This window comes from Elephas maximus, chromosome 3, assembly GCF_024166365.1.
Source record: "Elephas maximus indicus isolate mEleMax1 chromosome 3, mEleMax1 primary haplotype, whole genome shotgun sequence".
In the NCBI taxonomy this organism is placed as follows: domain Eukaryota; kingdom Metazoa; phylum Chordata; class Mammalia; order Proboscidea; family Elephantidae; genus Elephas; species Elephas maximus.
In genome coordinates, this window is record NC_064821.1 from 10,448,017 (window position 1) to 10,463,540 (window position 15,524).

At 42.1% G+C, this 15,524-nt stretch overlaps 1 protein-coding gene across 1 annotated transcript in view; it reads left to right on the forward strand.

The window, feature by feature from the left end:
• ADGRE1 (adhesion G protein-coupled receptor E1) overlaps positions 1-5,792 on the forward strand; it is a 216,419-nt gene extending 210,627 nt beyond the window's left edge. Inside the window, exon 20 of the mRNA XM_049876615.1 lies at positions 5,375-5,792. Coding sequence (XP_049732572.1) covers positions 5,375-5,494 — 120 coding nt within the window. The 3' untranslated portion in view covers positions 5,495-5,792. The remainder of the gene's footprint in view (positions 1-5,374) is intronic.
• The last annotated feature ends 9,732 nt before the right edge of the window (positions 5,793-15,524 follow it).

Here is a 15,524-nt window from a genome sequence, read left to right on the forward strand (position 1 = left end):
AGTCGATTGCAACTCATAGCGACCATATACGGTACAGTGGTTAAGCGTTCAACTGCTAACCAAAATGTGGGCAGTTTGAATCCACCAGCCGCTCCTTGGAAACCCGATGAGGTAGTTTTACTCTGTCCTAGAGGGTTGCTATGAGTCGGAAAGCTTGTTATAATAAGAAGTTATTTTGTTTACTTATAAATATTTCTGTTATATGCTATATAATATACAATAATATTGATTTTATATACTATATTATACATAATAGAATAAAAAGAATATATATATATATATTCCAAATATAATAAATAAAATATATTGTTTAAAAGAAAAAAACAGTTGCCATCCAGTCCGTTCTGCCTCATGTCGACCCCACGTGTGTCAGAGTAGAACTGGGCTCCACAGGGCTTTCAGTGGCCGTGACCTTTCAGAAGTAGATTACCAGGCCTTTCTCCTGAGGCACCTCTGAGTAGGTTCAAACCAACAACCTTTTGGTTAGTAGCTGAGAGATTAACTCTTTGCATCACCCAAGAACTCCTTAAGTGCTTAATAAATGGAGTTTTCATTACTCTTTTTCTTTTTTTTTCCCCCAGAGTCATGACATTTAAAGCCATTGCTCAGCTATTTATCCTGGGCTGTTCTTGGGGCCTTGGTTTTTTTATGGTTGAAGCAGTAGGGAAGACAGCTGGATTAGTCATTGCCTACATGTTCACCATCATCAATGTCCTGCAGGGAGTTTTGCTCTTCGTGGTGCACTGTCTCCTTAATCACCAGGTAAGGCTAATTATTTCCTCACTTGCTAGATAGCCCCAAAATCTTATGGAATAGCTACTCATATTCTCATCCTTCATTTTGCATTTTTGGGTTGCCTGGATTCTATGGAGAGGGTCTGCCAAGTGCTCTGGGCCTCATCTTTTCAGCAACGTAATATACGTCTTAAGAGCATTGTAACAGTCAGAATAAAGGTCAGTTACACTGCAAGAACAAATAGCACTCTACTGATCCAAAGGGGAATGTAGAGCAGAATTCCAAAATCTCATGGAATCCAGACTTACTGGAGTCACTGAGGCTGGATGAATACCTGAGATAATCTTTAAACCTTAAACTGAAACTATTCCTGAAATCATCTTTACACCAAACAATAGTTTAGCTTAACTAGTAAAGAATGTTTGCCTTGAGCATTGTGCTCTTTTAAAGAATTATCTCTCTGTAAGTGATCAAATTGACAAAAGCAACTCAAAAGATTAGATGAGCTTAGAGGGCAGTGAGTTCTGTTAATGATGGTAGAATACTTTGGAAAATGATAGCAAAGATGGTTGTGCAAGTTGAAGAATGTAACCGATGTCACTGAATTGTACCTGTAGAAATTGTTTAATTGTTATCCATTTTGATGCGTATATTTTCACCAAAAACAAAACAAAAAAAAACAATTAGCCCTCCCCCAATCTTGGTGGTTTACAACAGTAAAGGTTTATTTCTTGCTGGTGCCACATACCTGTGGTTTGTTACCCATTGCGTTCACTCTGGGATCTAGGCTGAGAGGGCAGCCCTGGTGTAGAACATGGGTGATCTCATGGCCAAGGAAAAAGAGATCAAGGCAAAGCACATCTTCACTCTCTTGAAGCTTCTGCTTAGAAGTGACACACATCACTTCTGCCCTCATGCCATTGGCCAAAGCAAGTCATAGGCCATACCTGAATTCACCTTGGAGAGAAAGAATAATTCTCCTGTAGGGAAGTGTACTATTGGGAGGGACATTGGACTATTTGGGACAATATACCACAAGTTCTCAACACCCGTGGGAGCAGCAGTCAGAAATCAAACAATGAACTGGGCAAATCTGCTGCAAAAAACCTCCTTAAAGTTTGGAAAAACAAAGATGTTACATTTAAGGGCTAAGGCACGCCTGACCCAAGCCACGGTATTTTCAATTGCCTCATATGCATGTGAAAGCTGGACAACGAATAAGGAAGACTGAAGAAGAATTGATGCCTTTGAATTGTGGTGTTGGCGAAAAATATTGACTATACCATGGACTACCAGAAGAACGAACAAATCTGTCTTGGAAGAAATACAGCCAGAATCCTCCTTAGAAGCAAGGATGGCGAGATTTGTCTCAAACACTTTGGACATTTATCAGGAGGGACCAACCCCTGAAGAAGGACGTGCTTGGTAAAGTAGTTGTTGTTGTTAGGTGCCCTTGAGTGTGTTCTGACTCATAGCCACCCTATGCACACAGAACAAAACACTGCCCGGTCCTGCGCCATCCTCACAATTGTTGCCATGCTTGAGCCCATTATTGCACCCACTGTGTCAATCCATCTCATCAAGGGTCTTTCTCTTTTTTGCTGACCCCTCTGCTTTCTCCAGAGATGGGTCCCTCCTGATAACACGGCCAAAGTCTGTAAGATGAAGTCTTGCCATCCTTGCTTCTAAGGAGCATTCTGGTTGTACTTCTTCCAAAACTGATTTGTTCTTTCTTTTGGCGGTCCATGGTATAGTCAATGTTCTTCACCAACACCACAATTCAAAGGCACGAAGTAGAGAGGGTCAGTGAAAAAGAGGAAGACCCTCAACAAGATGGATTGACACAGTGGCTGCAATGGTGGGCTCAAGCATAACAACAATTGTGGGATGACACAGGACTGGGCAGCGGGTTTCGTTCTGTTTTGCATAGGGCCGCGATGAGTTGAAACTGACTCGGACCTAACATCAACAACACAAGCTCATAGAGACTTTAGCTCTAATCCAAGTTCTTCCACTGAGTATGTTGCTGTGTAATGTTGGATGGGCTTCTTACCCTCTCTGAGCCTCAGATTTTTCATCTGCAAATGTGGCAATATCTACCTTACAGTGTTGAGGATTAAATGAGATAATGCAATATAAATCTCCCAGCACAGTACTTGGCAGACATTAAGTTCTCATTGAGGGTCATTATCACAATTTTACTCTTCACATAGATTAGGAAGAGCTTTCCTGGCTTTGTCCTTTGAGACTGAATGGAAGTAATGGCAGTTCAGATGCTGGTTACCAACAGACCAGTTTTCCACTTTCTTAATTCCTTTCCAATTCTTTAGTGCCTTCTGAGTGCTTGGTACTCCCCACACACAGAAGAAGTAAAATACAACTTACTTGTCTTGGCAAAATAATGCTGATTATTAACCATTTAACAGTCATCTTTAACACGTTAAGGAGGTTCAAGGAAGGCAATTCATGGGATCACAAGGGGCGGTTTAGTAGAGTGGTTAGTGCTAGAGTTCTGAAGTAAGAATGACAAGATTTTGAATGTTGGGTGTGCGACCATGGCCAAGTCAATTTACCTCCAAGAGCCTCAACTTCTTCATCATTAATTGAGGGTGAGAGGAACACTCTTCCTCATCAGATTAAATGAAATTGCATATAAAGTGCCTGGAAAGTAACTTGTTCTTCGGTGCCGTCAAGTCGATTCTGACTCATATTGACCCCATGTCACAGAGTAGAACTGCATGACAGGATTTTCTAGGCTGTAGTCTCTACAGAAGCAGATCGCCTGGTCTTTCTTCTGTGGAGCCTTTAGGTGAGTTTGAACCACCAACCTTTATTAACAACCTAGTGCTTAACCATTGCACCACCAGGGCTCCTTGGAAGATCGCTTCTGTTCAATAAAAGGTGGCCTTCATCATTATCATCATCACCACCACCACTATCATCATTGTCTTCATCAACATTATATTTCACCATAATTACTTTTATCACCATCGTTGGCACCATAATCACCTTCGTCATCTCCATCATCATGACCACCTATATCACCATCGTCATCTTCATCAACATCATATCATCACCTTCATCATCACCATAATCACTTCCATTATCATCATCATCACCATAATCACCTTCATCATCTCCATCGTCATCACCACTTACATCATCACCATCATCATCATCATCATAATCCATCATCATCACCATATATTGAGCCCTTATGATGCCTGGCACTTAGCAAGCACCCTTTCCATAGCTGAGAAAGTTTAATTTGAATAAAATGAACCAGCATGAGCGTGGCCAAGACTGCATACAAAACCCCTGAAAGAATAGCAGAAGGTAGGGCTTGGCATCTGTACCTCTAGCCTCCCGTTTTAGGGTCCTTTCTTTTGCACAAGCTCTGGATGTAATAAAAATGTAACCTCTATATTCTTGAAACTTCCAGGTGCAAATAGAATACAAGAAATGGTTTACTGCAAAGTGGAAAGGAGTTGAAGTGGAAAGCACTGAGATGTCTCGGTCTACTACCCACACCAAAATGGTAAGATCCTCCTCTCTGCAATGCCATGGACTTGTCTGAACCCAACATCTTGTGCTACCAGGAGCTTCCTGGTTCCTTGATGTGAAAGAAAAGAGAGATTGCATTAGCTTCCTGCCATTGTGCAGCTGAGTTTCTGTTTTTTGAGACCACAGCCAGAAAAACTCTTCCTTCGTTCCTTCCCTCCTTCCTTCTTTCCTTCCTTCCTTTCCTACTTCCTGCTTTCCTTCCTCTTTCCCTTCTGCCCCTTTTCTTTCTCTTTCTTGTTTCTTTCTTTCTTTCTTTCTACTTCTTCCTTCCTTCCTTCCTTTTTACAGTCTTTCCACAGATATCCAAAGGATGTTTGTCCAGATGTCATCATTTATTTAACAAATATTTATTCGGTGTCTAGTATATGCCAGGCACTGTTTTCGGTGCTGAGGAAAAAACCTTACAATCGTGATTGATCCTCACAGGTGCCATCACTGTAGTGTTTAAGTGCAGCCTAGTTTCAAATCCCAGATCCACCACTTATACGTTGCCTAACCTTGAGCAAGTGACTTAACTTCTCATGCCTCAGCTTCCTCATCTGTAAAATGGGGGTAGTATGGGTTACCACTATCTATCTCATCATGAGGATTGAATGTGGTCATATAAAGGCTTACAATGCTCCTGGCATGCAGGAAACACGTGGCGTTTATAAAAAGATAAAATTAAAACAGAAACTAAAAAAGAACCATCATCCTGGTGTTCTTTGGGAAATGGCTGCAGAGTCAAATATTGGAGCATCTTTAATGAGCATCGGACCATTCCGAAATTCTAGCTGTCATCTCTAGGCATACTAGAAGTTTTAGTTAACTTTGGAGGTGTTAATTTCTCTTGGGAGCCCCCAGGTGGTGCAAAAAGTTAATGGGTTCGACCGCTAACTGAAAAGTTAGAGGTTGAAGTCATCCAGAGAAGCTTCAGAAGAAAACCCTTCTGAAAAATCAGCCATTGAGAACCCTATGGGGCACAGTTCTACTCTGACACACATGGGCTCACCAGGAGTTGTAGGTGACTTGACAGCATCTGTTTTGGTGTGGTACTTTCTCTTCAGCTTTTCTCCATATTATCTCCCCCAATTAGGAGACTCTGGAGAAGCCATCAGAGTTTGTACAGAAAAAAGACACCAAAGACACTGTGTCCACCCAACCAGAGCCACCAGCTGATCTTGCTGCTGTTTCCTGGCTAAAGACAAAGGAATGATCTGCTGATCGATGGAGCCCCTTGTGGTCACATGTGGCCTGGACACGTGCCACCACGTACATCTCTTCCCTGTGCTGTGTTGACTCCTTCCCGTATTTTGGTCTCTATTGGTCTCTAGTTCCCTAGAAAGAATGGGTCACATGGAGAATTCTTAAAACCAGCATCCTGTAGCAGATCATGAGCCATTACCTGCTCAAGGGATGGTTTTGTTTTTGTTGATGTTTTGTTTTTGGTATCTCATTTTTTCATTCTTGTTCAAAGTATAAACAGTAAAACAAAACAAGCCAATTCAACAATTTCTACAAGCACAATTCAGTGATATTGGTTACATTCTTCAACTGTACAACCATTGTCACCCCCCTCTACCAAACTGTTCCTCCTCAATTAACATAAACTCACTGCCACCTCAGCTTCCTACCTGACCTTTCCAGTTGCTGTGGTCAATTTGATCCCATAGACATAATTCTTCCAAAGAGCACACTGTTCGAGGCAGACATTAGTTACTAAATAAGCTAAGTTAGTTGTTGTTTGGTTTACAGACTACTTTGGGAGATATTTTTGGTTTAGGGTTTAAAGAATTCTTTCAGGAAAACAATTTCAGGGGTTTGTCCAGCCTCAATGGCTCCAGAATGTCTGGATTCCATAAGAATTTGAAATTGTTCTGCATTTTACCACTTTGATCAGGATTCTTCTATAAAATCTTTGATCAAAATGTTCGATTACAGTAGCCGAGCACCATCCACTTTCTTCTGGTCTCATGGCAAAGGAGGTAGTTGTTGATGGAGGCAATTAGTCACACATGCCATTTCTTCCGTCTCTTCCTGACTCTTCTTTCTCAGCTGCTTCAGGTGAATAGAGACCAAGAGTTGTGTCTTGGATGGCTTGCAAGCTTTTAAGACCCCAGGCACTATGCAAGGAGCCAGGAGGTAGAACAGAAGCACTAAAAACGACACTAGGTCAATTACCTAGGATGTCTCAAGGGGTGCTTTTGAATAATGTGGGAAATGGGGTTGAGTTTCTGACCCCTTGGCTAACACCTGGATTTAGTTCACAGCACCCTCTCTTGCCTCCGCCTCTCCCCATTCCTCTCCCCGACTTGTATGGTGTTGCATTTTATGCCCCCAAAAACCTTTCATAACTCAACGTTTGCCTAACTCAGTATTCTCCATATGGACAAATATTAAAAGGGACGGTTGTATTCTTGGAACACGAAAATACACCATCACTCATGCTTAGGGACACATCGTGGATGGGAGGGTGCTTGTAGCCAGGCGACCAGCACTGTTCCCTTTTTTTTTGCCTGATGACATGTTCAAACCTAAATGTAAGCCTAGGTTAAAGATAGTTTTCTTTTCTTGAGTATTTCCAGCAAATGCTCCAAACAACATGGCGTATCACAGTGGTGGTTTGGCCTTATTTGTTTTATCACTTTCAATTTCTTGTCCAAAGTTACGGATTTTTCGGTGTGTTTCTCAGCACTGCAGTTAACAAATGCATGATGACTTGGTTATCAAAAGATTTTTTTTTAAATATTTAAAATTCTAATAACAGTAAATGTTAAAGCTGAAGTCCCTGGATGGTGCAAATGGTGAACAGGCTCAGTTACTAACCAAAAGGTTGGAGGCTCCAGTCCACCCAGAGGAGCCTTGGAAGAAAGGCCTGGCAATCTTCTTCTGAAAATTCAGCCTATAGAGGACAGTTCTGCTCTGACACACGTGGGGTCGCCATGAGTCAGAATCGACGCAGTGGCAACTGGACTGGGAATCTAATATCAGGGAATAAGCAGAGAAGACTTCCTCAAAGAAACAGAATAGGATACCATAGAAGATACAGATCTTGGGGTCAGCATATTGGAATATCCAGTCCCACAGCTACAGAACTTGTGCTGTGTGACTTTGAGCTAGTGGCTTCACATCTCTGAGCTTCAGTTTCCTGATCTACTAAATAAAGCTAATAACTTAATGGGCGATCTCCATTAGTCTTCAGGAGCCACACTTCCCCCTTCTCCACCCTGAACTGTGCCCCAGAAAGCTGGTCTGGATGCACCAGAACTCCAGAAGGTGTTTGAATGGGCATGGTCAATGGAGTGTGCTGGCAAGAGATTGGAAGAAGGAAGGAAAGTGAAGTGGGGATATTTCTTTCCCCAGCTCCCTCCTCATGAGCCCATGGGTTGGTTGTTTTTCTCCACCCAAAGGCTCCTACAGTTTTCTCCAGGTCTTTGGTAACCTCGGAAGTCCTGGTGGCATAGTGGTTAAGTGCTATGGCTGTGAACCAAAGGGTCGGCAGTTTGAATCTGTCAGGCGCTCCTTGGAAACTCTATGGGGCGGTTCTACTCTGTCCTTTAGGGTCGCTATGAGTCAGAATCGACTCGACAGCACTGGGTTTGGATTCTTTGGTTTTGGTAACCTGTGTCTCCCTTTGCCTCTCACAGGCCTGGAGGTTGTTATCAGCTCTCCACATTACTACCCCTCGGGTGCTCCATTATCCCTTGTTGTTTTGCCCTAAACTTGCCTCCACCTTTGTAATAAATCCTTCAAGAAACTCACCTCATTCCTCCATTGGAGTGTGCCTCTGTTTCCTGGCAGGACTCTGATACAATAACTGTAACTACCCCGTAGAGACATAGCTCTGGTGGCACAACGGTTAAGCACTCAGCTGGAAACTGAAAGGTCACTGATTGGAACACCCCCTCCGCCAATGATTCCAGGGGAGAAAGACCTGACAATCTGCTCCTGTAAAGATCAAAGTCTGGAAAATCCAAGGGGGCACTTCTACTGTGTCACACAGGGTCACTATGAGTTGGAACCCACTCGACAGCACACAACAACACCGCACAGAGTTAATTATGCAGATTCAGTGATAGGATGCATGTGAGTGATTGGCCTGGTCCCCGGCACATAATAAACACTCAGAACTCTCATCTGTTGGTTTGTTTCTGTGATGGTTGACATGTTGCTGTGCCGCTGGAAGCTACGTCACCGGTATTTCCAATACCAGCAGGGTCACCCATGGTGGACAGGTTTCAGCAGAGCTTCCAGACTAAGGCAGACTAGGAAAAAATGCCTGGTGACATCCTTCCAAAAATCAGCCAGTGAAAGCTCTATGGATCACAACAGAACATTGTCCAATATGGATCACAACAGAACGATGTCCAATATTGTGCCAGAAAACGAGGCTCCCAGGTTGGAAGGTCGCAACAATGGACTCAAACAAACCAATGATTGTGGAGATGGCTCAGGCTCAGACAACGTTGTGTTCTGTTTTACTGGCAACAATAAATATAAATATAAATATAAATATAAATATAAATATAAATATAAATATAAATATAAATATAAATATAAATATAAATATAAATATAAATATAAATATAAATATAAATATAAATATAAATATAAAACCATTCCCATCGACTCAGCCCGGCTCATGATGACCCCATGTCTTACAGAGTAGAGCTGTTCCATAAAGTTTTCTTGGCTGTAAACTTCACAGAAGCAGATCGTTAGGGCTCTCTTCTGAGGTGTCACTCAGTATGTTCCAACTGTTCCAACCTTTAGGTTGGAAGCCGAGCACAGACTGAGAAATAAGAAAGCCCAATATTCCTATCTTTGTTTGCTACGGGCAGGGGGAGGGTCAGGGTCAGGGTAAGTGTTAGTGTTAGGGTTACAGTTGGGGTTAGTATTAAGGTTACAGTTAGAAAACTGGTCCTCAGTAATCTCTCAACGGCAAAGAGTCGATGAAAAGGGGAAGAAAAACAACGTCCCCCTGAACGGACCAAGTCGTAAAAGTCAGAAATCTAGAACTGAAATGCCCATATTTCACTTTTATTGGTTACCCTTCCCCCATTGGCTTTCCCAGTGACCTGCGCGTGTTAATATTCACTATTTCACTCTCCAGTTTTGATGTGGTTTACCCTTTAAATTTTTTTTCCCAAAGAAGTACTGACTTCACGGTTGCAGGCTTGGCCCCTCAACGTTAGCAGCGTTCTACCTACCTGGTCCTAACCTGGGCTCCGTGTGACATTAAGTGACAGAACATTCCATGAGGGGGTGATGAACTGCTGCTGGTGACCACAGCTTTTCGTGTTCGTGCCACTGTGCTTTATTAGATCTTGTGCTGAACTATGGAACTTACACCCACAAATAGTGGCTCTTTTGAAACCCCCGAGACTCCTTGAGAAATAGGAAATGTGAGGCTCTGTAGTTCCTCCTCTGTTATCAGTGAGAATTTGGGGAACTAAGGCTAAGACCACGGCTGCTTTCCTACGAAGTGAGCGTTAAACATCTTGCTTTCTTTGGTTACAGAAAAATTAGAGTTTAACTTGATTCATCCGGAGGTGGTGCTGGGCTGGCATGAGGGTCATCTCCCCAAAGTGGCCCATATGAATTTCTAAGGGGACGTTCAAATGGGCATAGACAATATTTTTATTGTTTGGATTTGCTTTTAGAGACAAGGTTTAATTTCTTTAGAAATAAACACGTTTAAAGCAGTGGTTCTCAGCCCGGGGTGAGTTTGCTCCCAGGGGATATTTGGCAATGAACGGTTAATGGACTCAGCTGCTAAACGAAAGGATGCAGGTTCGGGTCCACCCAGAGGTACCTCAAAAGGAAGGCCTGGTGGTCTATGTCTGAAATATCAGCCACTGAAAACCCTGTGGAGCAAAGTTCCACTCTGACACATATGGGGTAGCGGTGAGTTGAAGTCAACATGAGGGCAACTGCTTTGATTTTTTTTTTTTTTTGCTGGGGTGGAAGACATTTTTAACTGTCCTGACTTGGGTTAGGGGTGCTACTGATATCTAGTGTGGAGGCCGGGGATGCTGCTCAACACCCTACAATGCACAAGGCAGCCCCCACCACAGAGCATGGTCCAGACCCATATATCCATAGTGATGAGGCTGAGAAATCCTCATTTAAAGGAAACCACGATTTTTTTTTTCCTTCAAATTAAAATGGGTCAGGGCTAAAAAGATGAGAAATCAAATAAGAAATAAGCTTCCCAGGTAAGTTCATCTACAGAAAACTCCTTATCTCCAGGAAATTCTTAACCATTGACTTGTTCTTGTTAGGCGCCATCGAGTTGATTCCCACTCATAGGGATCCTAGGTACAAGAGAACCAACACTGCCCCGTCCTACGCCACCCTCACAATCATTGTAATGCTTAAGCCCATGGTTGCAGCCACTGTGTGTCAATCCATCTCACTGAGGGTCCTTCTCTTCTTCACTGATCCCCTACTTGACCAAGCACGATGTCCTTCTCCAGGGACTGATCCCTTCTGACAACATGTCCAAATTATGCGACACATAGTCTCACCATCCTTGCTTCTAAGGAGCACGCTGGCTGACCTTCTTTCAAGACAGATTTGTTTTTACTTCTGGCAGTCCATGGTACATTCAATATTCTTTTCCAATACCACAATTCAAAAAGGTCAATTCTTCTTCTGTCCTCCTTACTCATCGTCCAGCTTTCACACGCATAGGAGGCAATTGAAAACACCATGGCATGGGTCAGGCGCACCTTAGTCTTCAGGGTGATACCTGTGCTTTTCAACACGTTCAAGAGGTCTTTCGAGGCAGATTTGCCCAGTGCAGTGTGTCTTTTCATTTCCCGACTGCTGCTTCTGTGGGTATTGATTGTGGGTCCAAGTAAAATTAAATCCTGAGCAACTTCAATCTTTTCCCCGTTTATCATGTTGTTGCTTATCGGCCCAGTTGTGAGGATTTCTGTTTCCCTTATGTTGAGGTGTAATCCATACTGAATGCTGTGGTCTTTGATCTTTATCAGTAAGTACTTCGAGTCCTCTTCATTTTCAGCAAGCAAGGTTGTGTCATCTGCTTAACGCAGGTTGTTAATAAGTCTTCCTCCTATCCTGATGCCTCATTCTTCTTCATACAGCCCAGCTTCTTGGATTAGTTGCTCAGCATACAGATTGAATACTTATAGTGAAAGGATAAACCCTGAAGCACAACTTTCCTGTTTTTAAACCGTGCAGTGTCCTCTTGTTCTGTTCAAACTGCTGCCCCTTGGTCTATGTACAGGTTCGTCATGAGCACAATTAAGTGTTCCGGAATTCCCACTCTTCACCATGTTTTCCATAATTTGTTATGATCCACACAGTTGAATGCCTTTGCATAGTCGATAAACCACAGGTAAACATCCTTCTGGTGTTCTCTCCTTTCAGCCAGGATCTATCTGACATCAGCAATGGTATCCCTGTTTCCATGTCCTCTTCTGAATCCAGCTTGAATTTCTGGCAGTTTCCTGTAGATATACTGCTGCATCTGCTTTTAAATGATCTTCAGCAAAATTTTAATTGCATGTGATATTAATGATATTGTTCTATAATTTCTGCATTCGGTTGAATCCGCTTTCTTGGGAATAGACATAAATATGGATCTCTTTCAGTCGGTGGGCCAGGTAGCTGTCTTCCAAATTTCTTGGCATAGCCTAGTGAGCACCTCCAGCGCTGCATCGTTTGTTGAAACATCTCAGTTGGTATTCTGTCAACTCCTGGAGCCCTGTTTTTCACCAATGCCTTCAGTGCAGCTTGGACTTCTTCCTTCAGTACCACTGGTTCCTGCTCATATGGTACCTCCTGAAATGGTTGAACATCAGCCAATTCTTTTTGGTGTAGTGACTCTGTGTATTCCTTCCATCTTCTTTTGATGCTTCCGGAGTGGTTTAATATTTTCCCCAAAGAATCCTTCACTGTTGCAACTTGAGACTTGAACTTTTTCTTCAGTTCTTTCAGCTTCAGAAATGTAGCACATGTTCTTCCCTTTTGGCTTTCTAACTCCAGGTTTTTGCACATGTCATTATAATATTTTACTTCGTCTTACCGAGCTACATTTTCAAATTTTCTGTTTAGCTGTTTTATGTCATCATTCCTTCCTTTCACTTTAGCTACTCGACATTCAAGAGCAACTTTCAGAGTCTCTTCCAACATTCATTTTGGTCTTGTCTTTCTTTCTTTTCTTTTTAATGATCCCTTGCTTTCTTCATGTATGATGTCCTTCATGTCATTCCACAACTCGTCTGGTCTTCAGTCATTAGTGTTCAATGCATCAAATCTGTTCTTGAGGTGGTCTGTAAATTCAGGTGAGATATACTCAAGGTCATACTTTGGCTCTTGTGGACTTGTTCTAATTTTCTTCAGCTTCAACTTGAACTTGCATATGAGCAATTGATGGCCTGATCTGCGGTCGGCCCCTGGCCGTGATTTGACTGATGATATTGAGCTTTCCCATCGTCTCTTTCCACAGATGTAGTCGATTTGATTCCTGTGCATTCCATCAGGTGAGGTTCATGTGTACAGTCACCGTTTATGTTGGTGAAAAAAGGTATTTGCCACGAAGAAGTCGTTAATCTTGCAAATTTCTATCATGTGATCTCCAGCATCACTTCTATCACCTAGGCCCCTATTTTCCAGCTACCTATCCTTCTTTGTTTCCAACTTTTGCATTCCAATCAATAGTAATTATCAATGTATCCCGATTGCATGTTCGAACAATTTCAGATTGTAGAAGTTTGTAAAAAAAATCTTCAGTTTCTTCATCTCTAGCCTTAGTGGTTGGTGTGTAAATATGAATAAGACATATTTGGTTTTTAACACTTTAAAGAGATCTTTTGCAGCACATTGGCTCAATGCAATGTGTCTTTTGATTTCTTGGCTCATGCTTAGGTTAATCACTGCCTCACTCTATAACAATCTTTGTGCTTTAAAAGAAATGGTCAATAAAACTCTAAGGAGGGTGCTGCCAGAGGGAAGAAAGAGACTTGGAATAAAAAAATGCGTGGTTCTCAAATCTCACACATGTAATGTGAAATAACTTTGTCCTCGTGTCGTCTAAGTAATTGATTATGTCCTCAAAAAAACAGATCCAATTTATTCAACAAATAGTCATTGAATACCTAAGATGTACTTTCATCCAGAACAGTAAAGTCATTGGAAACATATTGAAAATTGGAAGGCAAGTGTATTAAAATTCACATTATGTTAAGTTTACATATTTTGTTTATGCCCAAACCAGATTTTATTGAAATTTTGTTCTCCTGGTTTTAATAGAGGCTAACACATCAAGGGAGTCCCTGAGTGGTGAAAATGGTTAAGGGCTTGACTATTAACAGAAAAGTTGGCAGTTCAAATCCTCTGAGAGCTGCCTCAGAAGAAAGGCCTCATGACCTCCCTTCCGAAAAATCAGCCATTGAAAATCCTATGGAGCAGCTCTACTCTGCACACGTGTGTTTGCTGTGGGTCGGGATCGACTCAATGGCAGCCCTTTTTTTTTTTTTTTTTTAACTCATCAATACCATTTTCAAAATTGATTTCTGGAAAAAATTAACTATTAAAAAATACACAGAAACATGTACTTAGGGTCACACATTTTTCCTTTTGTTTCAGCCTCCATTATGACTTGATATTTAGTTCATTCTGGACTTTCTTGCATTGTTTTTTATTTTAAAAAAGAAATTACATTAACATAGCAGCTATCCTGATTGTGCCTGGTGGTGTAGTGGTGAAGAGCTATGGCTGCTACCAAAAAGTCAGCAGTTCGAATCTACCAGGTGTTCCTTGGAAAACCTATGGAGCAGTCCTACTCTGTCCTATAGCAGTCCTACTCTGTCCAGAATCGACTCGATGGCACCTAACAACAGCGACAACAATCTTCATTGTGCAGGAGTCCCTGGTTAGTTAGCTTGGCTGCTAACCAAAAGGTTGGAAAATCCAGTCCACCCAGAGGCACCTTGGAGGAAAGGCCTAGCAATCTCTTTCCAAAAAATCAACCATTGAAAACTCAATGGAGCACAGTTCTTCTCTGACACACATGGGGTCACCACGAGTGATAGCAACTGTTTGTTTTTATTTTTTTTTAATCTTGATTTTTTAGGTTTTGCCACCTCAAATTTTGTGCCTGAGGCAAGCGCCTCCATCAGTTTAACCTAGTCCTGGTTCTGACTGTGAACTTTTAGCACAGATTCACAGTCTATTTTCCAGGAAATAGAATAGCATCATCAGCATCCCTTGCTTAATAACAATCTATTATCAATAATAATCTCTTAGTCACGCCTGTCTAAATGTAAAGGAAATATCATATTATGGCAGTGCCAGGTGTTCATGCCCCTACAGGAAATTTACCTTGAGAATATCCTAGAAGAGGTAATGCCCATGTATGATGGTTAATGTTATGCGTCAGCTTGGTTGGGCCATGATTCTCAGTGCTTTGGCAGTTACTGTAATGATCTAGTTTGGCAGTTATATAATGATGTAGTCATCCTCCATGATGTGATCTGATGTGATCAGCCAATCAGTCGTAAGGGGCATTTCCTCGGGGGTGTGGCCTGCATCCAATATATATATGGACATTCTGGCAAAGCTCACTTGCTTGCTCTGGATCCGCCATTTAGCTCATCATCATGTGACTTCCGGCTCTTGGGATTTGAGCTAGCTGCCTGCTGTATTGCCTGCCGATCTTGGGATTTGTAAGCCTCTGCAGCCTGTGAGCCAGCAACCTGCTGGCTGACCTGCCGACCTTGGGTTCATCAGCCCCTGCAGCTACATGATTTAGGAGAAGCCTCCAGCCTGATGCCTGACCCACAGACTTGGGACCTGCCGGCCTCTACAACAACAACCTTACTTGAAGAAAAAAATTTGTAACTGTAGAAAGACTGTCAAAAATTCCCAAATCATTAAAAATAAACCATTAGAAATATAGTAATTTGAAGTTTACTTAAGGTCTACTCATGAAAAGATTACCATTTCTCTTACTTATTTAGTGCTGCCTTAACACAAATGACGAGTGGGTGGCTTTAAAGAACAGAAGTCTATTTTCTCATACTTCTGGAAGCTAAAAGTTCAAATTAGGGTCTCAGCGGGGTCAATTCCTTCTGTGAGCCTCTCTCACAGTATCTGGTATCTGCTGGCAATCCCGGGCATCCCTTTGCTTATAGACAATCCTTCCATGGCATCTGTCTTCCCCTTGGGTGTGTCTCTGTGTCTGTTCTCTTTTTATAACTCGGAAGTCATGCTAC